General features: G+C 36.6%; 1 protein-coding gene across 1 annotated transcript; it reads right to left on the bottom strand.

Annotated features, from left to right (window-relative positions):
* Nucleotides 2,741-18,730, bottom strand: CRLF2 (cytokine receptor like factor 2). The gene is made up of 8 exons (XM_021385174.1): nt 18,655-18,730; nt 13,094-13,205; nt 11,881-12,053; nt 10,448-10,587; nt 9,568-9,730; nt 7,248-7,362; nt 6,650-6,734; nt 2,741-2,782 (listed from the first exon to the last, which is right to left on the bottom strand). Exons 1-8 carry the CDS (start codon nt 18,728-18,730, stop codon nt 2,741-2,743), a joined length of 906 nt encoding a protein of 301 aa, XP_021240849.1.

Genomic DNA, 19,587 nt, shown 5'->3' with positions numbered 1-19,587 from the left:
TTGCTCTGATACTGAAGTTCCCACCCTGTGATTTGTATAATTGAAAGCATTAAATAATTTTATAGAACACTGTGCTTCACTGAGCACTTTTTACAGAGTGCTCAAGGCCTAAAGAACGCCAGGTGAGAGGTGATGTTTCCCCAACGTCACGAATGGGGAATGTAGGAATCGATCCTCCTCTCCCTCTCTCCATGTTAAGCCTCACAGTTCAGCAGCTAGAGCACTCACAGGCTGCATAGAAGTCAGTTTCTTATTACTCATTGTTTTAGTGAGAAGGGCCTCCTATATTCATTAAAAACTACTGTGTGTTCATGTGTGCTGTCTTCACCCTTCTTTTGAAGTCCAGCCCTCTCACAAAAATAAAGTTCTTTCAGACTGGCTGACTCAGAGGGAGGAGGAGGAGGATATATGGCTCTGCAGCCCAGAGATGGCCTGCCAAAATGAGAAATGATCCTTTTTCCATGTACTACATCACGTTAAAGAGTCACTGGATAAAACAGTGCTCTCTGTGCCAAGATACAGCAATGTAGATAATACGTACCCCTTTCCATCTTACTACTGGTGAGTTTAAGCTCTTCCTGAGCTTTCTAAAGGAGTCATATGAGTGTCTAATGGTCTTTCTAAAGGAGTCATATGACTTATAGGTATAACCAAACTTATGCAATTGGCAGATATCAGAGATTCCTCACCTTATATGGGGATTGATCTGAAATGCTTCCTTTGGAAACTTCTGTAATTGCCTAGTAGTACAGACATCTAATGCTTGGATCAATCTCCCTCTCTTTCTCCTTGCAAGACCTGTTGCTCACAATTTATCAACCCATGTTGTTTTCTTATTAAAGCTGAACATGACTATATTCTTCCCTTTAACAACCACCCAAGAGCACAGACACAGAGGCTACTTTCTAACAGATATCTTTCACAGAGCAGTATCAATCAAGAAAATATTTACCAAAAAGGTTGTATTCTTTGAGCATATTGAGATAAGGAACAGTGGAGAACAAGAAAGCAAGATATAACCATGAGAGAATAGTTGTCTCCCTCATATTTTTATAATTATAATATTATATAATGCAGAAAGATAAATATAATCCTTTAGTCTCTCTTCTGAAAATATTTTCAGGCTGCTTAGATATATACAGAGAGATTTCTTTAATATGTTGCATGCTATTTCTTTCTCTTGTTCACACTTCTCTAAGACTAGAAAACCAGAAGTTCCGGAAAGGCAGGCACAAACCCTATCACTAATGCCAGGGATTTCACTTCAAGAAATCACATTACTACACTAGGAAGCAGATACAGGCTCCTCGGCTGCAGCCCATGATGGAGAAATGAGAGCACACTAGCAGGTTCTGGGGTGGTGGAGTGGAGTGAGCAGGTGTGCTGGCTCTGCTGCTGCCTTCCACCACTCCGACTCTATGGCTGCCATGGTATCTGAGCACTGTGGATGCTCAGTGGCTCTCTGAGGCTTTTCCTTCCTGAGGCAGTACCTCAGGGGAAAATGGAGGCAGGGCTAGCTGCTCTGCTGCTCCTTCCACTTTTGGTGTTGGGTTCAGAGGAAAGTGGGCTCTACTCGGCTGCTGCACACAGATGAGGAGGAGAGGAACCCCAAATAGCTGCAGCTTCTCATCTTGCAAGTTTGGGGCTTCTAGGCAAGCTTGCCACACTGCAAGTGTGGATGCATGAAGGGACCACTTGTTGTGCAGAGCAAGTGTACACCTGCTATTCTGATCCACAAAACTTTGTGCCAGGAGTTGACAGAAAGAAACTGTGTGGAAGCAAGGTGTGCAGGTCACTGACCATGCATGGGCACTGTTAGTTAGTGACGGATCACTACGTAGAGGTTCAGTAATAAAATGCCAGTTAGGACCATGTTTTCTTTTCCCACATGAAGAATTGACTGTTTGTTCTCAGTATTTGGACAAATATAGACCTGTATGGCTTTTCCAAAGAAAATGATTACATCTAGCCTTGTCTTTCAAGAGCTCACTGTGGCCCTCCCATCATCACCATGTTGCTTTCAGGACAAGAATGAAAATATAGACTGTGTTTTCATGGCTGAGCTTAGTTGTTATAAAAATGTAAGCCATTAACAAAAAGCAAAGATTGTTCTGAAATATTTTATGACAGTATTGTAAGAAACTTTTGCATTCGTTGCAAAGGAAGCAACCATTTTCTGCTCGTAGTTTCACAAGGCATATTTCCAAAAAGACTGATAAAGACTAATATGATAAAAATGAACAACAAAAGAAAAAGGGAAAAGATCAGAAGTTGCAAGACTGATTTCAATAAGGTCCGTTATTTGTTTTAAAAAAAAATATCTAAGTGATTTCCTCTTATTCTTCCTCTCACTGAAAATCACACATCAAAAGCCAAACAAACAGTATAGATGTTCAATCTATCAATGCAACTTGGCTCAGCACTGATATAGTGAGTACATAAATTACACAAGGTATAAATATACATCCTTTTTATTTTGCAGTTGAAAAAAATGCAGTTCAATTAGTCTGGACTACCATATGGTACGCTGTTTGTGCCTTCTGTGGGATATAATTAGGAACAAGCTGTAGCATCTGAGGGCCTTGTGCCTTTGAAGAACATAACAATTTTTGAATAAACAAAAAGGGAAGACGTTAAAGGTGCCATGTACCCTTCTTCTCACTGTGGGGAGTTGAACAGGCCTTTTCCGGGCTGTTTAATTTGCTGTTTTGTAGCTAGGTTTGCGTGAGTCACTGCAAACCTACTTTGAGACAGGCTGCATGGCTGTGTAACCATGAGAGAACTGACAATGAGGATGAGGAGAGGAGAAGTTTATTATTTCAGTAATTCTCTATGTTGCATTTCATATATATATACATGTTTTTGAAATGAATGTTTAGATATTTGTATCTTTTGTTTTTTTAATTTCTTATCTATTATATACTATGTAAATATGCTTGTATACATATGCAAAAATAAACTTTATAACTGTTAAATATTATACAAGCTGTAGCTCATACTGAAAACTTAAATGACTGTAAATTTTCCATTCAGGAACACTGCTGAAACAACACATATCCACACATCTTTCTTCTTTTTCTTCTAAAGTAAAATTTCAGTCCAAAAATGTGAAATATTTTTACTTCAGATAGAAACATATTTCCTAGCAGAAAAAGGTTTAATTAAGGTATCTAGCTAGCTCTTTAGACAATTTTTTGTGTGTGTAGTTCAAATATGAAGGAGCTAAGCAATGCATTCTGAGCTTTACTTCCCACTTTATTGTTTCAGTCATTACTGGAGCAGGTTCATATCAAGTGTAATTTGGTGTAATTTCTTTGATTCTCATGCAATAACGCCAATTTGTATCAGCTAAGAACACCTGAGCTAAGGGATATTCTGCTGATCAAATTATATAAAGCTTGTATTTGTTTAAAATTCATTACATTCTTACTATGCTGTTTAAATATTGCATAATTATCTTTATTTAAAAAAAAAAACATTTTAAAAGGTGTACTAGACGTGTACAAAAGACCCCCAAAAGCTTGCATAATTCTGATAATAATATCAGATAAGAAATGGCAGAAAAATTGTCAAGATTACGGGAAATCCTCTGTTAGCTTGGCTTTCTTGTTACTGTACAACTAATTCTAAGGTAATGTCAAGAAAAACTAGAGAAATGTGTAAATTTCTGGATTTGTCCTTGTACGGCAAACTGGGTCATCTAGAAACCCAGTTTGGAAACTAACCCAGTTTTGGAAACTAATATATCTACATTACTGTATACAATTCCCAAGGACATCTGGCATTAAGTTTTTTTAAGTGCTGAGCTAAAAACACTTTACTAATTTCTGTAATTTTCTGATATGTGTAATCTACAAGTTACAGTACGAATTAGTTAAAAGTATGCAGTAGGCAAAGTTTATTCAATTGACAAAATCATTCAATGACTGACTGATGTTCGTGTAAGTATCTGGAACTACTTCAACATACAATTACAATATATCTGCAAGACCTTAAATATACCATAGATATTTTAGCACTTAACATTTTTACAAAATTTGTATTCAAGTCAAATGTAGCTTTGGTGTTACAGGGTAATATACAGAATAGAATAGTCTCCATAGTATGCACCATTTTAAATAAAAAAAATTAAACATTCAAAGATAGTAAGTTTTAGAAAACGTTAGAACAGAGTTTGAGAATAAATTTTTTATTTACAGTTTTGAATCCTAGTTCATTGCATTAAAAACAGTTTGGAATAAAAGAAACTTAGTTAAATATAAATATTGTACAAAATGAACCTGTTTTCTACAAGAGGCTGCATACTCACATCGAGACACTGTAAGATTCTGAGGACCTGACTTCAGTCCATAAAGCTTTGCTATTCTGGAGGAACCTGCCTACACAGCCCTACTTACATGATAAATTGTAACTCAGCACTGTATATTCTCCCTTTTCTGTTCATAGACACATGACCTATTCTTTCCCTTTTAAAAATCTTTGATGCATGCCATGAAGAACAAAATTACACAACTGGAGAAGCAGCTCACAAAAGCAAGCACTTCTAATATAAGGAGATAGAGTAAAGCAGTATATTATCCCTATGAAAATGAACAGTACATGGTCTGGCCTTTGTGAAACAAAGACTATTAGAAGACAAATACCTTGATTTTCTCTCTTCATTTGAGAAGAATAATTATGTAGTTTGTACTACATTAGCGCAAGGACTGAGTCTCAGCTGTTGAAATTGTACCATGGAACAGCTCTTGTTCTCTCCTGATCATAACATGAAAATGGGGCCTAGTTAAATCCTACAGATAAAAAACAACTAGAATCCCAAATCCTAACTCCATAAATAATTAGACATTAATGTCAAATATTGAACCTGCTCATAAGATCATAAGTTCTTGGAAAGTACCTATCTGGAACCAGATAACACAGACCTGTATCTTTTTTTGTGTGTCTATTCATGATAATATTTTCTATTCAGCCTCTCCACTAAACTCATCAGGGTCTTACGTATCATTTCCTCATACCTTCTGAATGATGCAGGTTTTATAACATCACATACATGTCATCATTCTCTACATTCTGGTGGCCAGCAATGAAAACTGTATTATTGAATGCTGGCATCAGGCAGGCATTCTGAGCTGCTTTGGGACTGTTATTTTCAGTTGCTCCCGAAAAGCTGAAGATTTTTTCCCCAGGTTCCTGTTTGTCACTTTTCTTCTTGTCTATTTTCTGGTTTTCCTCCTCGATGATGCATTCTAACTCTTCATACTCTAATTTGGTTTGCACCATTGCATGATCAGTTTTATCTATCCATTCCTAGGAGAATGAAAAGGTTGATATGGGCAAGTTCTAAGTGGCCAGTCAAAACAAATTTGTCTATCTAGACCTCAATTTTCCTTTAAGTAATGGCATCTTTCCAGGAACAGCAACAATGGAGAAGATGAAAAGGGAGTAACATATACAAGCAGAAAATACAATGCAAGGAACAAAGAAAGACAGGAAGGAAGAAGGGTTTCTACAAATGCTTATAAGATCCTGTGACTTACAGAGAACATATTAAATCATAAAATCATAGAATCACAGAATATGCCAAGTTAGAAGGGACCCACAATGATCACAGAATCACAGAACACATAATTGATTGAGATGGAAGGGACGTTTAAAGGTCATTTAGTCCAGCTCCCCTGCAATGAAAAAGGACATCCAAAGGTAGATCAGGTTATTTAGGGCCCCATCCAGCCCGATTTTGAATGTCTCCAGGGATGGGGCATCCACAACTTCTCAGTGCAAATTGTGCTAGTGCCTCATCACCCTTACTGTAAAAAGTTTCTTCCTTATATCCGATGTAGTGATGGCTCATGTTCACCTTGCCATCCACTAGTACCTCCAAGTCCTCTTCTGCAGGCTGTACTCTATCCTTACATCCCCCAGCTTGTACTGATAATGGGAATCACCCACTATCATTGATTCCAACTCCTGGCTCCACGGAGGACCACCCAGAACTCAAACCATGTTTCTGAGAGCACTATGCATACCCATATTAAATTCCAGCAGCTCGGGGTCATGCATTGGAAATTGCATGCTCACCACCCTCTTGTGAAGAACCATTTCCCAGCCCCCAACCGGACCCTCCCCTGAAGCAGATCCATGCCATTCCCTCAGGTCCTGTTGCTGTCACCAGTGAGCAGAGCAGAGTGCCTCTGGAAAACCTGAGATGTATGAAATATCCTATGTTCTTTCCTTGGTGGAATCACACATTCTTTGACCCAAGTCCTGACCTAATCTAAATTCAGGCTGAGTTCATATGGAGATTTATGCAATATAGCATTGTGGATTAAAGCTTCTGTGTGGATTGAAGCTGTCATTAGAAAGAATGGATGCAAATCCCACACTGGCATCTCTCCAGATGTTGTGCCTCTGGACATCCTTATTTTTTTCTCCTGAAGTTTTTCTATCACTTTCTACAGCTCCTCTTACACAGTGCCAAAGCAGCACTATAGTGCTGATCTGTTGGTGGTGCACAGGGGGAAGGGCTTTTCTCTTGGGTCAGAGAACATCCACAGCAACACTATCCCAGAACAAGTGTTAGTAGCTGCTTTCAAATTATTCACAGCATTGCAAAGTTCACAGATTTGTTTGCTAGGAAGGGAATGTTTACCTGGAAGTTTCCATTATGATCACTGAAGAGATCAGTAAATACATATTTTGGATCTGGTATAGCAGGCATGACAGATTTTTGAAGTCTGCAAAGAGAAAAGAAAAATGCAAAAAGGTGTTCTGTTATGGTGTTGTCATTTATACAAACATCTACTTCAACATATTGCTGAAGCCACAAACAAGATCTATATGTCAGTACCCTTGGCTTAGTTTCTTTTAAATATATGTTAAAGTCAAAAAGCGGTATTGCTACATTACTACAGTTAAAACAATCATCTGACAAGATATACACAATATAACAGAGTGATAAGGCCAGAGTGATATTTTTCTGCTGGATTTTCAGCCAAACTCAGCCTAGTAAGATCTGGAATACATGCAAACTTGCAGCTGACAGCAAGCAGCGTTCTGCTCTATGCAGTAGTCAAAGCTTTACATTCTCTTGGCTACGTTCCCCATGATGGGGAAGATGGTGAATCAACCAGATGTGTTGGCTGAGTTAGTGAATACAAATGTAAACACAGAAATACAGATAAAAAAAAAATTATAATCTGAAAAGGAATATATTCTACAGTAGTAGTAATCAGTGAAATCATAGTTACCTCTGCCATTTACACAGAAGAATCAAGAGGATAAATATCATTAGAAGTACTGACATCAAACAACTTAAAATAATTACTGTGTTTGACTGGGTTTTTATTTCATCATCACATGAATCTAGGAATAATCAGAAAAAAGCAAGTGAAAATCTTATTGTTTGCTCTAACAGCAAATATTCCTAACCTTGCTAGAACACTGACTTCTTTTACTAATAAAAAAATAAAATTTTAGGAGCAAATAAGAAAAAATTCAGTTGTTCTATTGAAACTAAAAAGAAAAGCTATCTTTCCTGAAACCTTGCAACAAAATAAAATCTTTTTTAAATTTATTTAAATTGACCTGTTACGGGACGAAGGAAGGTGAATATGTGCAAAGAGTAGAAGCATTCAGAATGATGATTCTCACGCTCTCCCACTGCACTGAGGGTGATATTGCAATTGTCTGCTAAGGTCTGTCTTGCATACACCTACCTACATTCACCAGAGCTGCAACTAATTTTACATGTAAACTGAATTTCTTATTTCCTAAGATACAAAGCTGTAAGTGGACTTTTACACACAGCCTAAATGTCTGATTTCCCAAAATATAACAAACAAACAAAAAATGTCCCTCACCCATATACCAAAAGCCCCAAAAATACAAGTGCTGACACCCAGAAAGTAACTAGTGAGAGGATTCAACAGGTGTGTATATGAACCAATGAATTTTTGCAGCTTTTGGCATTCTCAGCGCTTTTTCTGCAGCTTTTGTAAAGACTCCACAAAACTTCACTTCCTCCTACTGACCTTCTGCTCTTCAGATAAATACAATGAAAACTAAGTTAATTATTCATGAAGGATCAATGGTTCTATAAATAGTGCTCCACAGTCACTCCTTTCCCCGTGGCAGCCTGTTCCACCTGCTCGCTTTGTTCATCCTGCCAGAAAGCCACAAGTAAAGTTGTGAACATCCGGCGAGGCATTCAGAGGCTATGAAATTTCTTGAGAACAGCTTTCGTCATGTCCTCCTGTGATATGGAGGCAATAACTCCTTGAAGTCCTGAAGTGAACTGCTTGATCCATCGAAGGGGCTGTGCTGAGGTCACTTATGACAGAGGAACACTCAAAACAACTGAGCTTTTAGTTCAGTTCTCTTCTGCACTTTCCATCCACATACATGCCTGCTGATGGCCTCTGGTCTAATGGTGTAGGAAGGGCTGCCATGTTCCCACTTCTCAAAGATGCACATCGTCTTCTGTGTTTCTGAAAGACATTGCCAGCCACAACAGAGGACAGTAGGTTCACAGTCTGCATGGTGCAGCAGGCTTCTCTGGAGGTCAGCACTGTTCCTACCACTAGCGCACAAGTAGCACATTCTTATGCTCCTAGCTTTGTGTATACTGATTTTCTTTGGGTGAGTTGTATTATAGAAAACTCAGATCTTGGTACAGTGGACATTTGGGTGTCTCATAATTCCAACAAAGCCTAGTGGGTGGCATTCTGTGGTTAGCTGATATGAATCATAGAATTATTAAGGTTGGAAAAGACCTCTGAGATAATCTAGTCCAGCCATCATCCCCATCATGCTCAGAAACCATGTCCCCAAGTGCTATATCTACACATTTCTTGAACACATCTGGGAATGATGACTCCACCACCTCCCTGGGCAGCCTGTATTGCCTTAGGATAGTGTACAGTCTGTTCTACAAGAAATCCTTGTTTTGATAACTAATAGAAGTAGTTTACATCAATTGTAAACTTGAAAAAAAAAAATGAAGGCAATTATACACAGTTAAATGGGTCTTCCTGCTGGGAAAGCAATGTTGATTCTGACTTTCCTTCCATTTCATGTTTCCCCCATTTTCAGCAAATATGAGCACAAGACAGTTATGACCTCTGGTCCAGTAGCTCAACTGGATGTATTTTAAAGCAATTGATCTTAAAGAACTGAGCATAAAGGTTTTTCTTAGAGTTCAGGTTTTATGTTAATGTATCATCTGTCATCAGAGTGCCTGTGTATGTTTATGTTTTACATAAATATGTAAATCTGCATATATTTGTGTATGTGTGTATATAAATACATATATGCAAAATATATATGCAACATGCATCACATCACTGTCACTGGGGGACCCTGTAACACAAATAATAAGGACACTTTAAATTTTATAGATAATTGCATAAATTTGTAGTGTTATGAGTCATCAGGAACAAAGTTTCTTTGATTACAGAAGATGGAACATGATAGTGCAACATAAAACTGATTGCACATTCTCAACTTCTTTTGCAGTCACCTTTTACCAGTTTGCACTTAGACAGTATGTGAATATAGCACAGCTGTTACCTACTAATGTGCTGTTCATCCAAAATGTTTCTGCTTCCCAGTCACTGCTGTAATCAACTACGTTGCAAGAGGGTACTATCCTCTTCAATCTGACCCGAAAAGAATAGCATTTCCTTGGATCAAAGCCTTGCTCTCCAACTCTGCAACACTTAGAAGTTCTGGACTGAGAAGGAAGGTGTATAATTGTTAATTACAGTTTTCAAGACACAGCTTCAGAATGCTACACTCCATTATGATCATGACTAGGACAAGGAGTAGACCAAACCAAAACCTCAGAAATAAAATTTTGTTTCTCTGAATTCTGAGGAATTCTGCTTCTTGACCTATTCTTCCCCATTCATCCCCATTGCTCATTATCTGACAGTGAGCTAAAGGGCATAACAGTCATCATGCAGAGTATTATGTTACAGTTGCTATTTGCAGTATACAAAAAGGAGACTTCAATCCACAAAATATTTACAAGTTATATATGTGACTGGAAATACTTAAGTCAATGAAATAATATTTAGATAACAGCTAACCAGAATAAATAAAAATCCTGTGTCATATTTTTTCTTTCATTTTATTTCATGCTGTTTCTCTCTTAACTCTATTCTGCTTTCTGCTTTTTATCTTCCAAGGCTGTTCTGTTCTGAATATATGAACTTTCCCTTATACTGTCCCCAGTTCTTCGTGTAACACGTAGATATAACTCAGAAAGTGAATGACTTCTGGTATGGTAGGGTTCTATGATCAAAAAAAATCCAACTGTGTTCTCCTACAAACTGTTTTGAATGTAAAGGAGAGAAGAACAATTAGAAAACAACTCTAGTTTATATTCTGTGGAGATGATATTTCCAGCTCCTTCCAGCATCCATTAAACTCGCCACTTTCAACTCACTTGCCATCCTTTGTCAAATTTGCTTTTGTATTGAAGCTCAAGTCTCAAGCACTTCACACCTCTTTCTGGTTTATTACATGTGACAGTAACAGTGTCATCCTTCCAGAAGAAGGTCACATTTTCTGGTCGATTGGGCTTTACTAAGGAAAAGAGAAAGAAAACATGCAATAGCCTCTTAAAAATAAGTATTTTTAAATCTCTCCATGTTTCCCTGAGTAGCAAGATGGACATTCCTCTTACATGATGCATTTTCGCAGCTAACCTTACTAAATGTCAAACGGTACCACCACGACACTACTTGCCATTGTAGGTGTGACATTTAAAGGCAGATGTCATCCCACTTCATGAAACTACTGAAATTACTCAAAGGACACTAATCTTCTTACAGTTCCTTTGGTCAAGAGAAAGGAAGTGGCTTTTGTATTGGAAAGGAATTGACAAATTCAGTACCACTAAACATCCAAGATGCATGTGTTCACCTTATGGAGGCAGTGTAGAATATGCTGAGATGTATGGCAAAAACACTGGGTGTCTACCTGTGTGCAACTAAATCTATCCCTTCCTATTTTCGGATGGTCCAAGATAATGCAATGATTTGACCTATGTAGTTGAGTAGTCTTAAACAGTGGGAAATAAAGTGTTGAGAAGAGTGTTACTTGCTTTCTCAGTCCTTCTTGATTCCTTTTCATATTATGAAACCTTGCCTTCCTAATTTCAAAAACGATGTCAGACTTTTGTTATTTCTGTTTTGTTATCTAACACTTTTGAAATTAATTTTGGTATCAGTGGGAGTTTAATAGCCAAAATTCAGGGACCAGGCTGCAATTTTCCATAGTTGATGATTTTCCATAGAGGAGATATAAAAAGCATTCTCAAAGTTAAATACTTTAACAGGTTTAAGATTCATCTTTTTTTCCTAAAACATTCATAATAAGCTCCAAAAATATATTTGGGAGATAATGACTTTTCCAGATTCTTTCTGCCTTCCTTATTTTCTGCTTAGTATTTATCAGAAAAAAAAAATATCCTTCACTTTAAGCACTGTAACTATGTGTAATACCAGAAAATGTAAAATCAGGTATATAAAATCTCTTCTAGTAAGACTTGAAATTAACAAGTTGCATTTGTTTTCTGATGTGAATACTGAGTAGGTCTACAATATGCTAAGTATATCCATATATTTTATTTTAATTCTAACCTTGAAATTACATTCTGGGACAAATCTTACCGTCCAAAGTAATCCCACCTAGTTGCAGCTGCAGACGATCCTATGTAACTCCTGATGACAAAAATGCTGATAGTTTGCTTATTGTATAGACTAATAGCATTTTATACAGACAGATAAATAATTTCCTCTCAGACTAAGCACAAACAGAGAATGAATGGAGACACTAGGACTACTAAAATATATAGTTGTGATTTTATATACTTACTGTAGAAATCAGATTTCAGCCTTTTAGAAAAAAGCTCTTTACTTCCATTGCTGTTCATGATAAAGAAGGCAAGGGTGTGTCCTTCTGTCTTAAAAAGACATCCAGAATTATAACCTTGAGTCAATAGATATGTGGGACATATTTTCCGGTCTTCCTGCTTGCCTTCTTCAAATCTAGAAATTAAACAATATCAATGAATCGAAAAACATATCAGTACATAAAAGCTAATTTATTTTTTCAACTATCTTTTTGTTTGTTTTGTTTTCATTGGTCCTACGAAGATAAATCCACATATGGAACTTGAAGAAGGAAATTTCATTATGGTATGAGGCAATCCATTGATGCAACCACTTTCTTGTCCTTATATTTGGTGCAGTCTGAAACTACCAAGTTTTCTTTGTATTTGTTTGTTTGGGTTTTCTCTAAAAAGAGAACACCTTGTTCAAACAGATGTTTTCATAAGGCTGTTTTCAAGATTGTGCTTAGTTCTTTCATGTATATCAACCATAAAGGAAAGAGAATGCGAAGCTCTATGACTACTTTCAACCAAAACACGGAGTTTCTGTTACGTAAATAGCATCACTTAATATAAAAAATATACATACTTGATCACTTATTATACATAATATACATACTAAAATATATGCAGAAAAACACTTTCAACAGTGTAATTAACATTAACGTTTTGCAAAAAAGACAGAGATGAAGCTTTCATACCTATTATCTATCACAATCTAATAGTGATAGGACAAAGGGGAATGGCTCTAAACTAAAAAAGGGGAAATTTAAATTAGATGTTAGGAAAAAATTATTTACTCAGAGGGTGGTGAGGCATAGGCTGCCCAGAGAATCTGTCGTTGTCCCATCCCTGGAGGTAGGTGTTCAAGGCCAGGTTGGGGCCCTGGGCAGCCTGAGCTGGTGGGGGGCAGCCCTGCCCATGACAGGGGGTTGAAGCTCAATGATCTTTAAAGTCCCCTCCAACCCAAGATGTTCTATGATTCTGTGATCTATTACAACTGATTATTCAGCAGGTTTACAGGTTTTTACAACTTTGTAGCAGGATATGAATATAGGCAAGTTTTATCTTGAATGATTACTAAAATTTTAAGAAAGTTTAATGTATAGTTCAGAGGTGACTTAAGTGAACTTCGCTATTTCAGATTCACAAAGTAAATTCTTTAGGAAGAGAAGCATAGGCATTATCAATACTCACGAATAATAAAATGACACATTCTTGCCAGGGAAGAGTTTGCTTGTTGCCCACGTGATCTGCATCTTCTCATTATTGAAATTGATTATTGTGGTGCTGATGGCATCTTTCTGACCTGTCCAGTACATTTACAGAGAATATGAATTCAACACAGAGTATGAGAAACTCCACATTTGTAGGCAATCAGTATTTCAAAGATGTTTATACCATAGACTCAGATAATCATAAAAAATATATATAAGAATATGTATATTATATATATTTGTATAACACTTATACATAATATTTATGTGACATAAAATGCCTAAAATACAAGGAGACAGAATAAAATACCCTAGAGAAGTTGAAACTATAATTTCAAAACAGCAAAATGAAACCATGCGCAGAAACATCAGAAAGAATCCAATGGTTCCTGGACCAAAAGGTGTAGACTGGTTCACAGGAGTGCTGTGCATGGGGCCTAAATAACAATGATGGATTTACTCCATAGTACCTGTTAAGATTTTCCTGCTGAAGAGAACTGTTTGGGAACCAGTGCCACACAGATCCTGTGTGTAAACTCTAATCTTTACTACAAGAAACAAGGGGTAACACCATAGATTGATAGCAGATGTATAATGTAGATACACACAGGATCCCAGTGTAGATTAGCAAAAATAGGTGAACTATACATTTAGTCTGAGTGGTCCTGGACAATTCCAACTTACAGGCTTTCTCAAAGCAAAATCATTTGATGTGCTCTGGCTGCACACAGATATTTTTTCCTTCTCCTGGCCTCCTCCTTGTTATAGCTCTTGCTGGAGACACAGGTATTTTAATTTTGTGTCCATCAAGATTCCAGTTAAACACTGAAGATAACTCTGACCTTGAAAAAGGAGAAGCCAGAGAGAGTAGAAAACCACAATAGAAAATCTTTCAAGAAGAAAGACAACTTATTTGAGTTCTATAAGATGTGAAACTATATCTAGTTGAATGAAAAAGAGAAAATATCAATATCTAAAGAGGAACTATAAGAAGGAAGGGGATAGACTCTTTAGCAGGGTCTGTTGTGATAGGACAAGTCTTTCAAACTAAGAGGTGAGATTTACTTTGGACATAACAAAGAGGTTTTTTTTACAATAAAGGTGGTAATTCACTGGCACAGGTTGTCCAGAGAGGTGGTGGATGCCTGGTCCTCAGAGACATTCAAGATCAGGCTGGACTGAGCTCTGAGCAGTCTGATGTAGCTGTAGGTGTCCGTATTCACTGTAGGGGAGTTGAACTAGATGACCTTTAGGGGCCTCTTCCAACTCAAATGACTCTATGATTCTATGAAAATATATCATGAATATTGGCAGACAACCTTCAAAGGCTAAAATTTACAGACTGTTGTCTCCAGACATGAAATGAGTGCCACTAAAACTTCTGCAGGAACATTCCTGCCTAGAGGAGAATAGGGGATTCTGACTCTGATTCCTATTTATATTTCATGCTTTTGATTTTTTTTAAAGTAGAAAAATGTTTAAACATTTCTGATGACCTGTTTATTACAGTTAATGATCACAAATATTCATGGTAATCAGGCCTACATATTTTCAAGTTTGCTATACTTTTGCTCAGTAATCAACACTAAGAATGTGAAAAAGGCATGTGGAAACACTTGGGTTCAAATAATTGTGTTGTCTAACTATTTTGAAGGCTACATCTCTGCTTAAGAATTCTGTGATTAGAGCTTATCAAGACATTTTTGCATTGGTGTTGTGTTCTAACATCATTTTCTCAAAATCACTCTTGAGACAGGTGTGACAGAAATCCAAGAGCAACTGTACAGATGTAGCTGCAGATCCCTGCTACATGAATCACAGAGCTCTAAGAAAAAAAGATGGCATTCTTATGCAAGAGAAAGTCTTGAACATAAGTCCTCTGTTTCCTAACTAGTGGCTGCAGACTTGTTTTACATTGTTTTCTCAAACTGAAACTTTCATGTTTTTCTGAAGAATGGAGAAGTCAATGCACTGAAACAAACAGAACCTCAAAACCTCAAAAGCTGTCATAAAATGGATTTTATCCAGTCAGCTTTACCTCTGTACAAGATACTAGTCCTTGTTTCCTTACTCTACAAGACCCTCAGCAAGTCTTAGAGATCATCTTGTCTTTAACTGCAGCCACCAATACGATGGCGAAATGCCTAACAGTGGATAATTAGTCTACAAATACACTAACAAGTTTTAATTTTTATGAACTAAAGTTTAGCATGCATGTGCTATGTAGTATATAGTGTTATGATTAGTGTAACAGAAATCCATGACTATTTGTATGCAGATTTTCTATAAAAATAGCTAAATGTATATTTAGATATTTGAATATATAATTACATATTCTCCATTAAACAAAATTATTTGTATAAAAAAATAGAAATGTTAGCGTATGGAACTAACTTTTATATGGAACAGTAACTCTTGGGTTTTGCAATGTATGTTTTTGGATGACAGAGAAGAATATCAGTATGACTCCAGTCTGGCAGTGATTTATGAACAGACTTTGCACTTTCTTAGTAGTCCACTTGACTTCCACAGTATTACTCAGATCACACCAACTTAACCTTCAGTATAAATAAGATCCTTTTTCTGTTCAAAGCAAATACAAAATGAAACCAAACAAAAAAAAAAAAGTCACATATTATGATTTGGAACTCTGAGATGTTTAACATTTAAATATAAACTCCAGTGACTAGAATGGAAGGTAATACATTATTGAATACCTTCACAATAAATAAAATCACTTAGTAGAAATGGAACTCAGAATGTAATGAACACTTGGTGATATACACATATTTTTCCTGTGTTCTAGCTTTAAATAACTTCATCAGAAGTCAATCTTAACATACTTTATTACTTTGAAATGCATTCAACTATATAATATAGAAAAGTTTTTGAAAAAAAAAAACTGTTGTTATTAAAAGTTGTGCTTCCACGTTTCTAGTTAGTGCAATTTTTCTACTATGCTTTCTAATTTAATGGGATTTGTAGTCTTATTATTGTGGCATGAGCTGCCTTTTGTGTAAGTAAGCAATAAAAATTTATGTGCATCTTTTCAAAACATAGCATATAACTGTTGCATTATTTATATTTCCTTATTATTTCAACTTGAAAAGATGCAAATCCTAATTAAGGCTTTTAATGTTTGGTTTAAGTTCAAACACTCTGAGAATATAGACAGGTTATATGAAATAATGTTTCTTACTGATGATCTTTCTTTTGCCTTTAACAGGAAAGGTTTTTAGTTTCTTTCTTTATTTCATTTTACTATCTCTATTTTATTATTTTATGTTATTTTTAAGCACCTATACTTAAGGAGGCAGACTCATTCCTATTTTTTGTTAGTGGAAAGAGATACAGAGAAAAAGAGCACAGAGGGCTATTTATCCCTCTTCCTTTATAATGAAAGTCTTATGAATTCATCTGTAATAACCTGGATTGTTCTCAGCTAATGTGCCAGATCTTTCCCAGCAACTGTAATATTTTAAAGCATGATCCTATGGAGTACAGTATCATGTATAATTATTTTTTCTGCTATGATAATAGCTAGATAAAATGTCAAAAATGTAGTGAAAGGATCACTCCAGTCTAAAGGATGGCAGAAACCTTCTGTCAAAGGATGGCCTTGTGGTCTGTCTAGGTGAGTAGATGATAGTACGTTGCAGAAGTATAGAATGCATACCAGCACTCTTGAGCATGACAGTCAGAGGGAATAATCAAAGTCTAAATCTTCAGCAAAATCAGAGAGGAAATGGTAGGACTCTACACTAGACTTAGCCTCACATATGCTATTGGACACTTAGCTCTTCTTGGGACAGAGAAGAATGGAAGATACTCCTACAGTGCATACAGAAAGTACTATTACAAAGGAAGAGAAGGGAAATTACCTTGAGCAATACATTATGCAAACACAACCATGAGCAAGAACATGAGCAATTACATTCCACCTCCAAACCACTTTTCAAACTTTATTGCTAAGAAAATTTACTGTTGAAGGGGAACTTTGTAAAAAGCCCAAATGTCATGGAACAGATCAAAAAGGAGAAAAAGAGAAAGAACATCAATCTGCAAAGATAACAGAGTGGAATGTACATGTACAGGAACACTTGCAACCTCATTGGAGCCAAACAAAAAAGAAAAATCACTTTTGATTTCCTCACACTGATGAAACCTGATAAATAACCACATGTTGAACTTACATGTATTGCAGTAGTACTGCGTATAGAAACAAACGGAGAGAAATACCCAAAACTGAGCCCACAGCCTAGTTACTCATGTATGAGAACAGTTTCATTTCATTAACTGGAACACATGTAAGTGAAAGTGCAACTCCTTGCACACAAGGTTGCTGAAATGCATGCTCAGGGTTGAGACTGAGTAGAAAACTTCTTTTCAAGAGAAATAATAGGACAGCAAGTGAATGTTTTTATAGACATTTTGAAGCAAAGCATACTCCTTATAGCAATAATTCTCGTAACTCATCAAATTGATTGGTGCAGGGTTTTTTTGTTTATTTGTTTGGGGTTTTATGTTGTTGTTGTTATTGGGTTGGTTTTGTGGTTTGGGTTTTTGGCTGTTTTCCTGTTTGTTTGTATGTTTGTTTTCAGTGGAAGCTTGCCAATCTATAGACATCACCATATTTTGGATTAAATAAGCACCACAATGGTAATTTTCATCTCTTGTCCCACAAAGTAATAATCATGTCCCCTAACAAGAAAGCCAACAACTCACAGGAACAATTAACTCTGAAGAATTAAGCTGTGTTGCATTGCTGAAAAATGTACTTATCATACATACAGAGGAACACAGGGTTGATTTATAGGTTGATAAGAAGGGATAGATTTAGAGTTCGCAAATGATGGGGACCTTGTGATAAAATAATGAATGAATATTAAATTATAAGGCTATGTTTTCGGATTTTTTAATGATTTCTTCAAGATTCTTTTTATCTTTGGTGAACTACATGTAACGGCACGGCAGTCAAACAAATGAAACAGAGATGTTCTTGCATGCAGGTAGACAACGAATCTTTAAAGTTTTTGTTAATTTTGCTTTTTAAAATTATTTTCACCTTATTGCTTTTACAGGCACAAAATATTGCTGAATATTTTCCAACCTTTCATTCTTCCAGAATAGTAAGTGATGAAGCCTTACCTGGAATCCATTTTATCCAACTTTTTTTCAGTGAGAAAACTGTAGTCTGTTTCAGATTCATTCAACTCTAACAGAATCTATGCATTCCTTGGACAGACAGTATTCCTGCTTAAAGATTTGAATATTTCTCTCTTTAACAGTAGACATAAGCTTAGAGAGTTCTTTATTTTTATTTAGAAAATTTAGTAGATATCTCTTACTCTCATCATCACTACTGTTGTTTGTTTTTTCTAAGAATCCACATTTACCTCTGTTGGATCTCAATTTCTGTTTTGTTGATTCTTTTCACCAAGAAAGTAAACAATACTGTAACACATAAAGTAGTGTACCCACACAAATACTAGTAATTAATATATCAATTTCTTAAATAAATATCAGTGGATTTGAACTTACCAAATGATTGTGATAGAGAACCCACCAGGTTGACCAGTGTAAAGATCATTGAACATTCTTGAAAGATGAGTCTCATGGTTTGAATGACACAACGGACTGTAAAGAGATGAATAATTGCATTCCTTGGTCTTTACTATTTGATCACTTTAGACAAGAGACAGGAGGGAACTAGAGGAAATGACTACAGGAAATTAAAAAATGACTATATCTAGCAACAAACAAATCAGAAGTGTAGGACTTCAGAATGCATACTTTCTTTGCACTAGATAATAATATAATAAATTCACAGGATAAAACTATCAATCTTATCACCACTTGCTTTGCTTTACCTTGTGACAGTGATACCACAGGTGATGACAACTATAATCCAAACAAGGATTAAGTAGCTGTGAGTGGCTGTGACCACACCATACACATGAGCACACTGACCTCACAGTGCCCAGGGACCACAGGGTAGGTGAGGGCTAGGCAGCCTGCCTCCTCCCTACTTAATAACTGAGACCTGCTCCTGCCATGCCACATGCCTCGTGCACCTCTGATGACATTAGCCATCTCTGTCCACAGACCAGAGGCGGAAGTAGTGGGCCTTCTTTGGCAGGGTGAGCTGGGCTGCCAGGGATGAGGACATTGTTACACAAGAGGTAGCACTAGAATGTATTTTCTCCTGTATGGCCTGGACATCCATGTGCTGCTATAGACTCTTATCAGTTTTGTCACATCAGCAACGTCCCCAGCCAGATGATGTGGTACCAGTTTTGATCTGGCTGTTCACTTTTCTTGAGTTGGCTTCCTTCACTTGCTTATCCATTACACATGCCAGGAAGATGTATTCAAATTTCAGCAAGTCTTGGAAACTCCAGTCTGACACATATGCAGTACTCTTTTGCCCGTCTAGTCCCTGCTTTGACCAAGTTCCTCTAAAGAGGCATTAAT

Source organism: Numida meleagris, chromosome 1, assembly GCF_002078875.1.
Source record: "Numida meleagris isolate 19003 breed g44 Domestic line chromosome 1, NumMel1.0, whole genome shotgun sequence".
NCBI lineage: Eukaryota > Metazoa > Chordata > Aves > Galliformes > Numididae > Numida > Numida meleagris.
The sequence above is the reverse complement of the archived record's forward strand: the minus strand, read 5'-3'. Positions and strand labels throughout refer to the sequence as shown.

Excerpts from the sequence above, each read along its gene's own strand:
- CRLF2 (XM_021385174.1), bottom strand. The coding sequence starts at position 18,730 with ATGAGACTCATCTTTCAAGAATGTTCAATGATCTTTACACTGGTCAAC. Across the intron at positions 13,206-18,654 it reads TTCTCTATCACAATCATTTG|GTCAGAAAGATGCCATCAGC; the intron begins GTAAGTTCAAAT and ends TGTACTGGACAG. Across the intron at positions 6,735-7,247 it reads CTTCTGTGTAAATGGCAGAG|ACTTCAAAAATCTGTCATGC; the intron begins GTAACTATGATT and ends TTCTCTTTGCAG.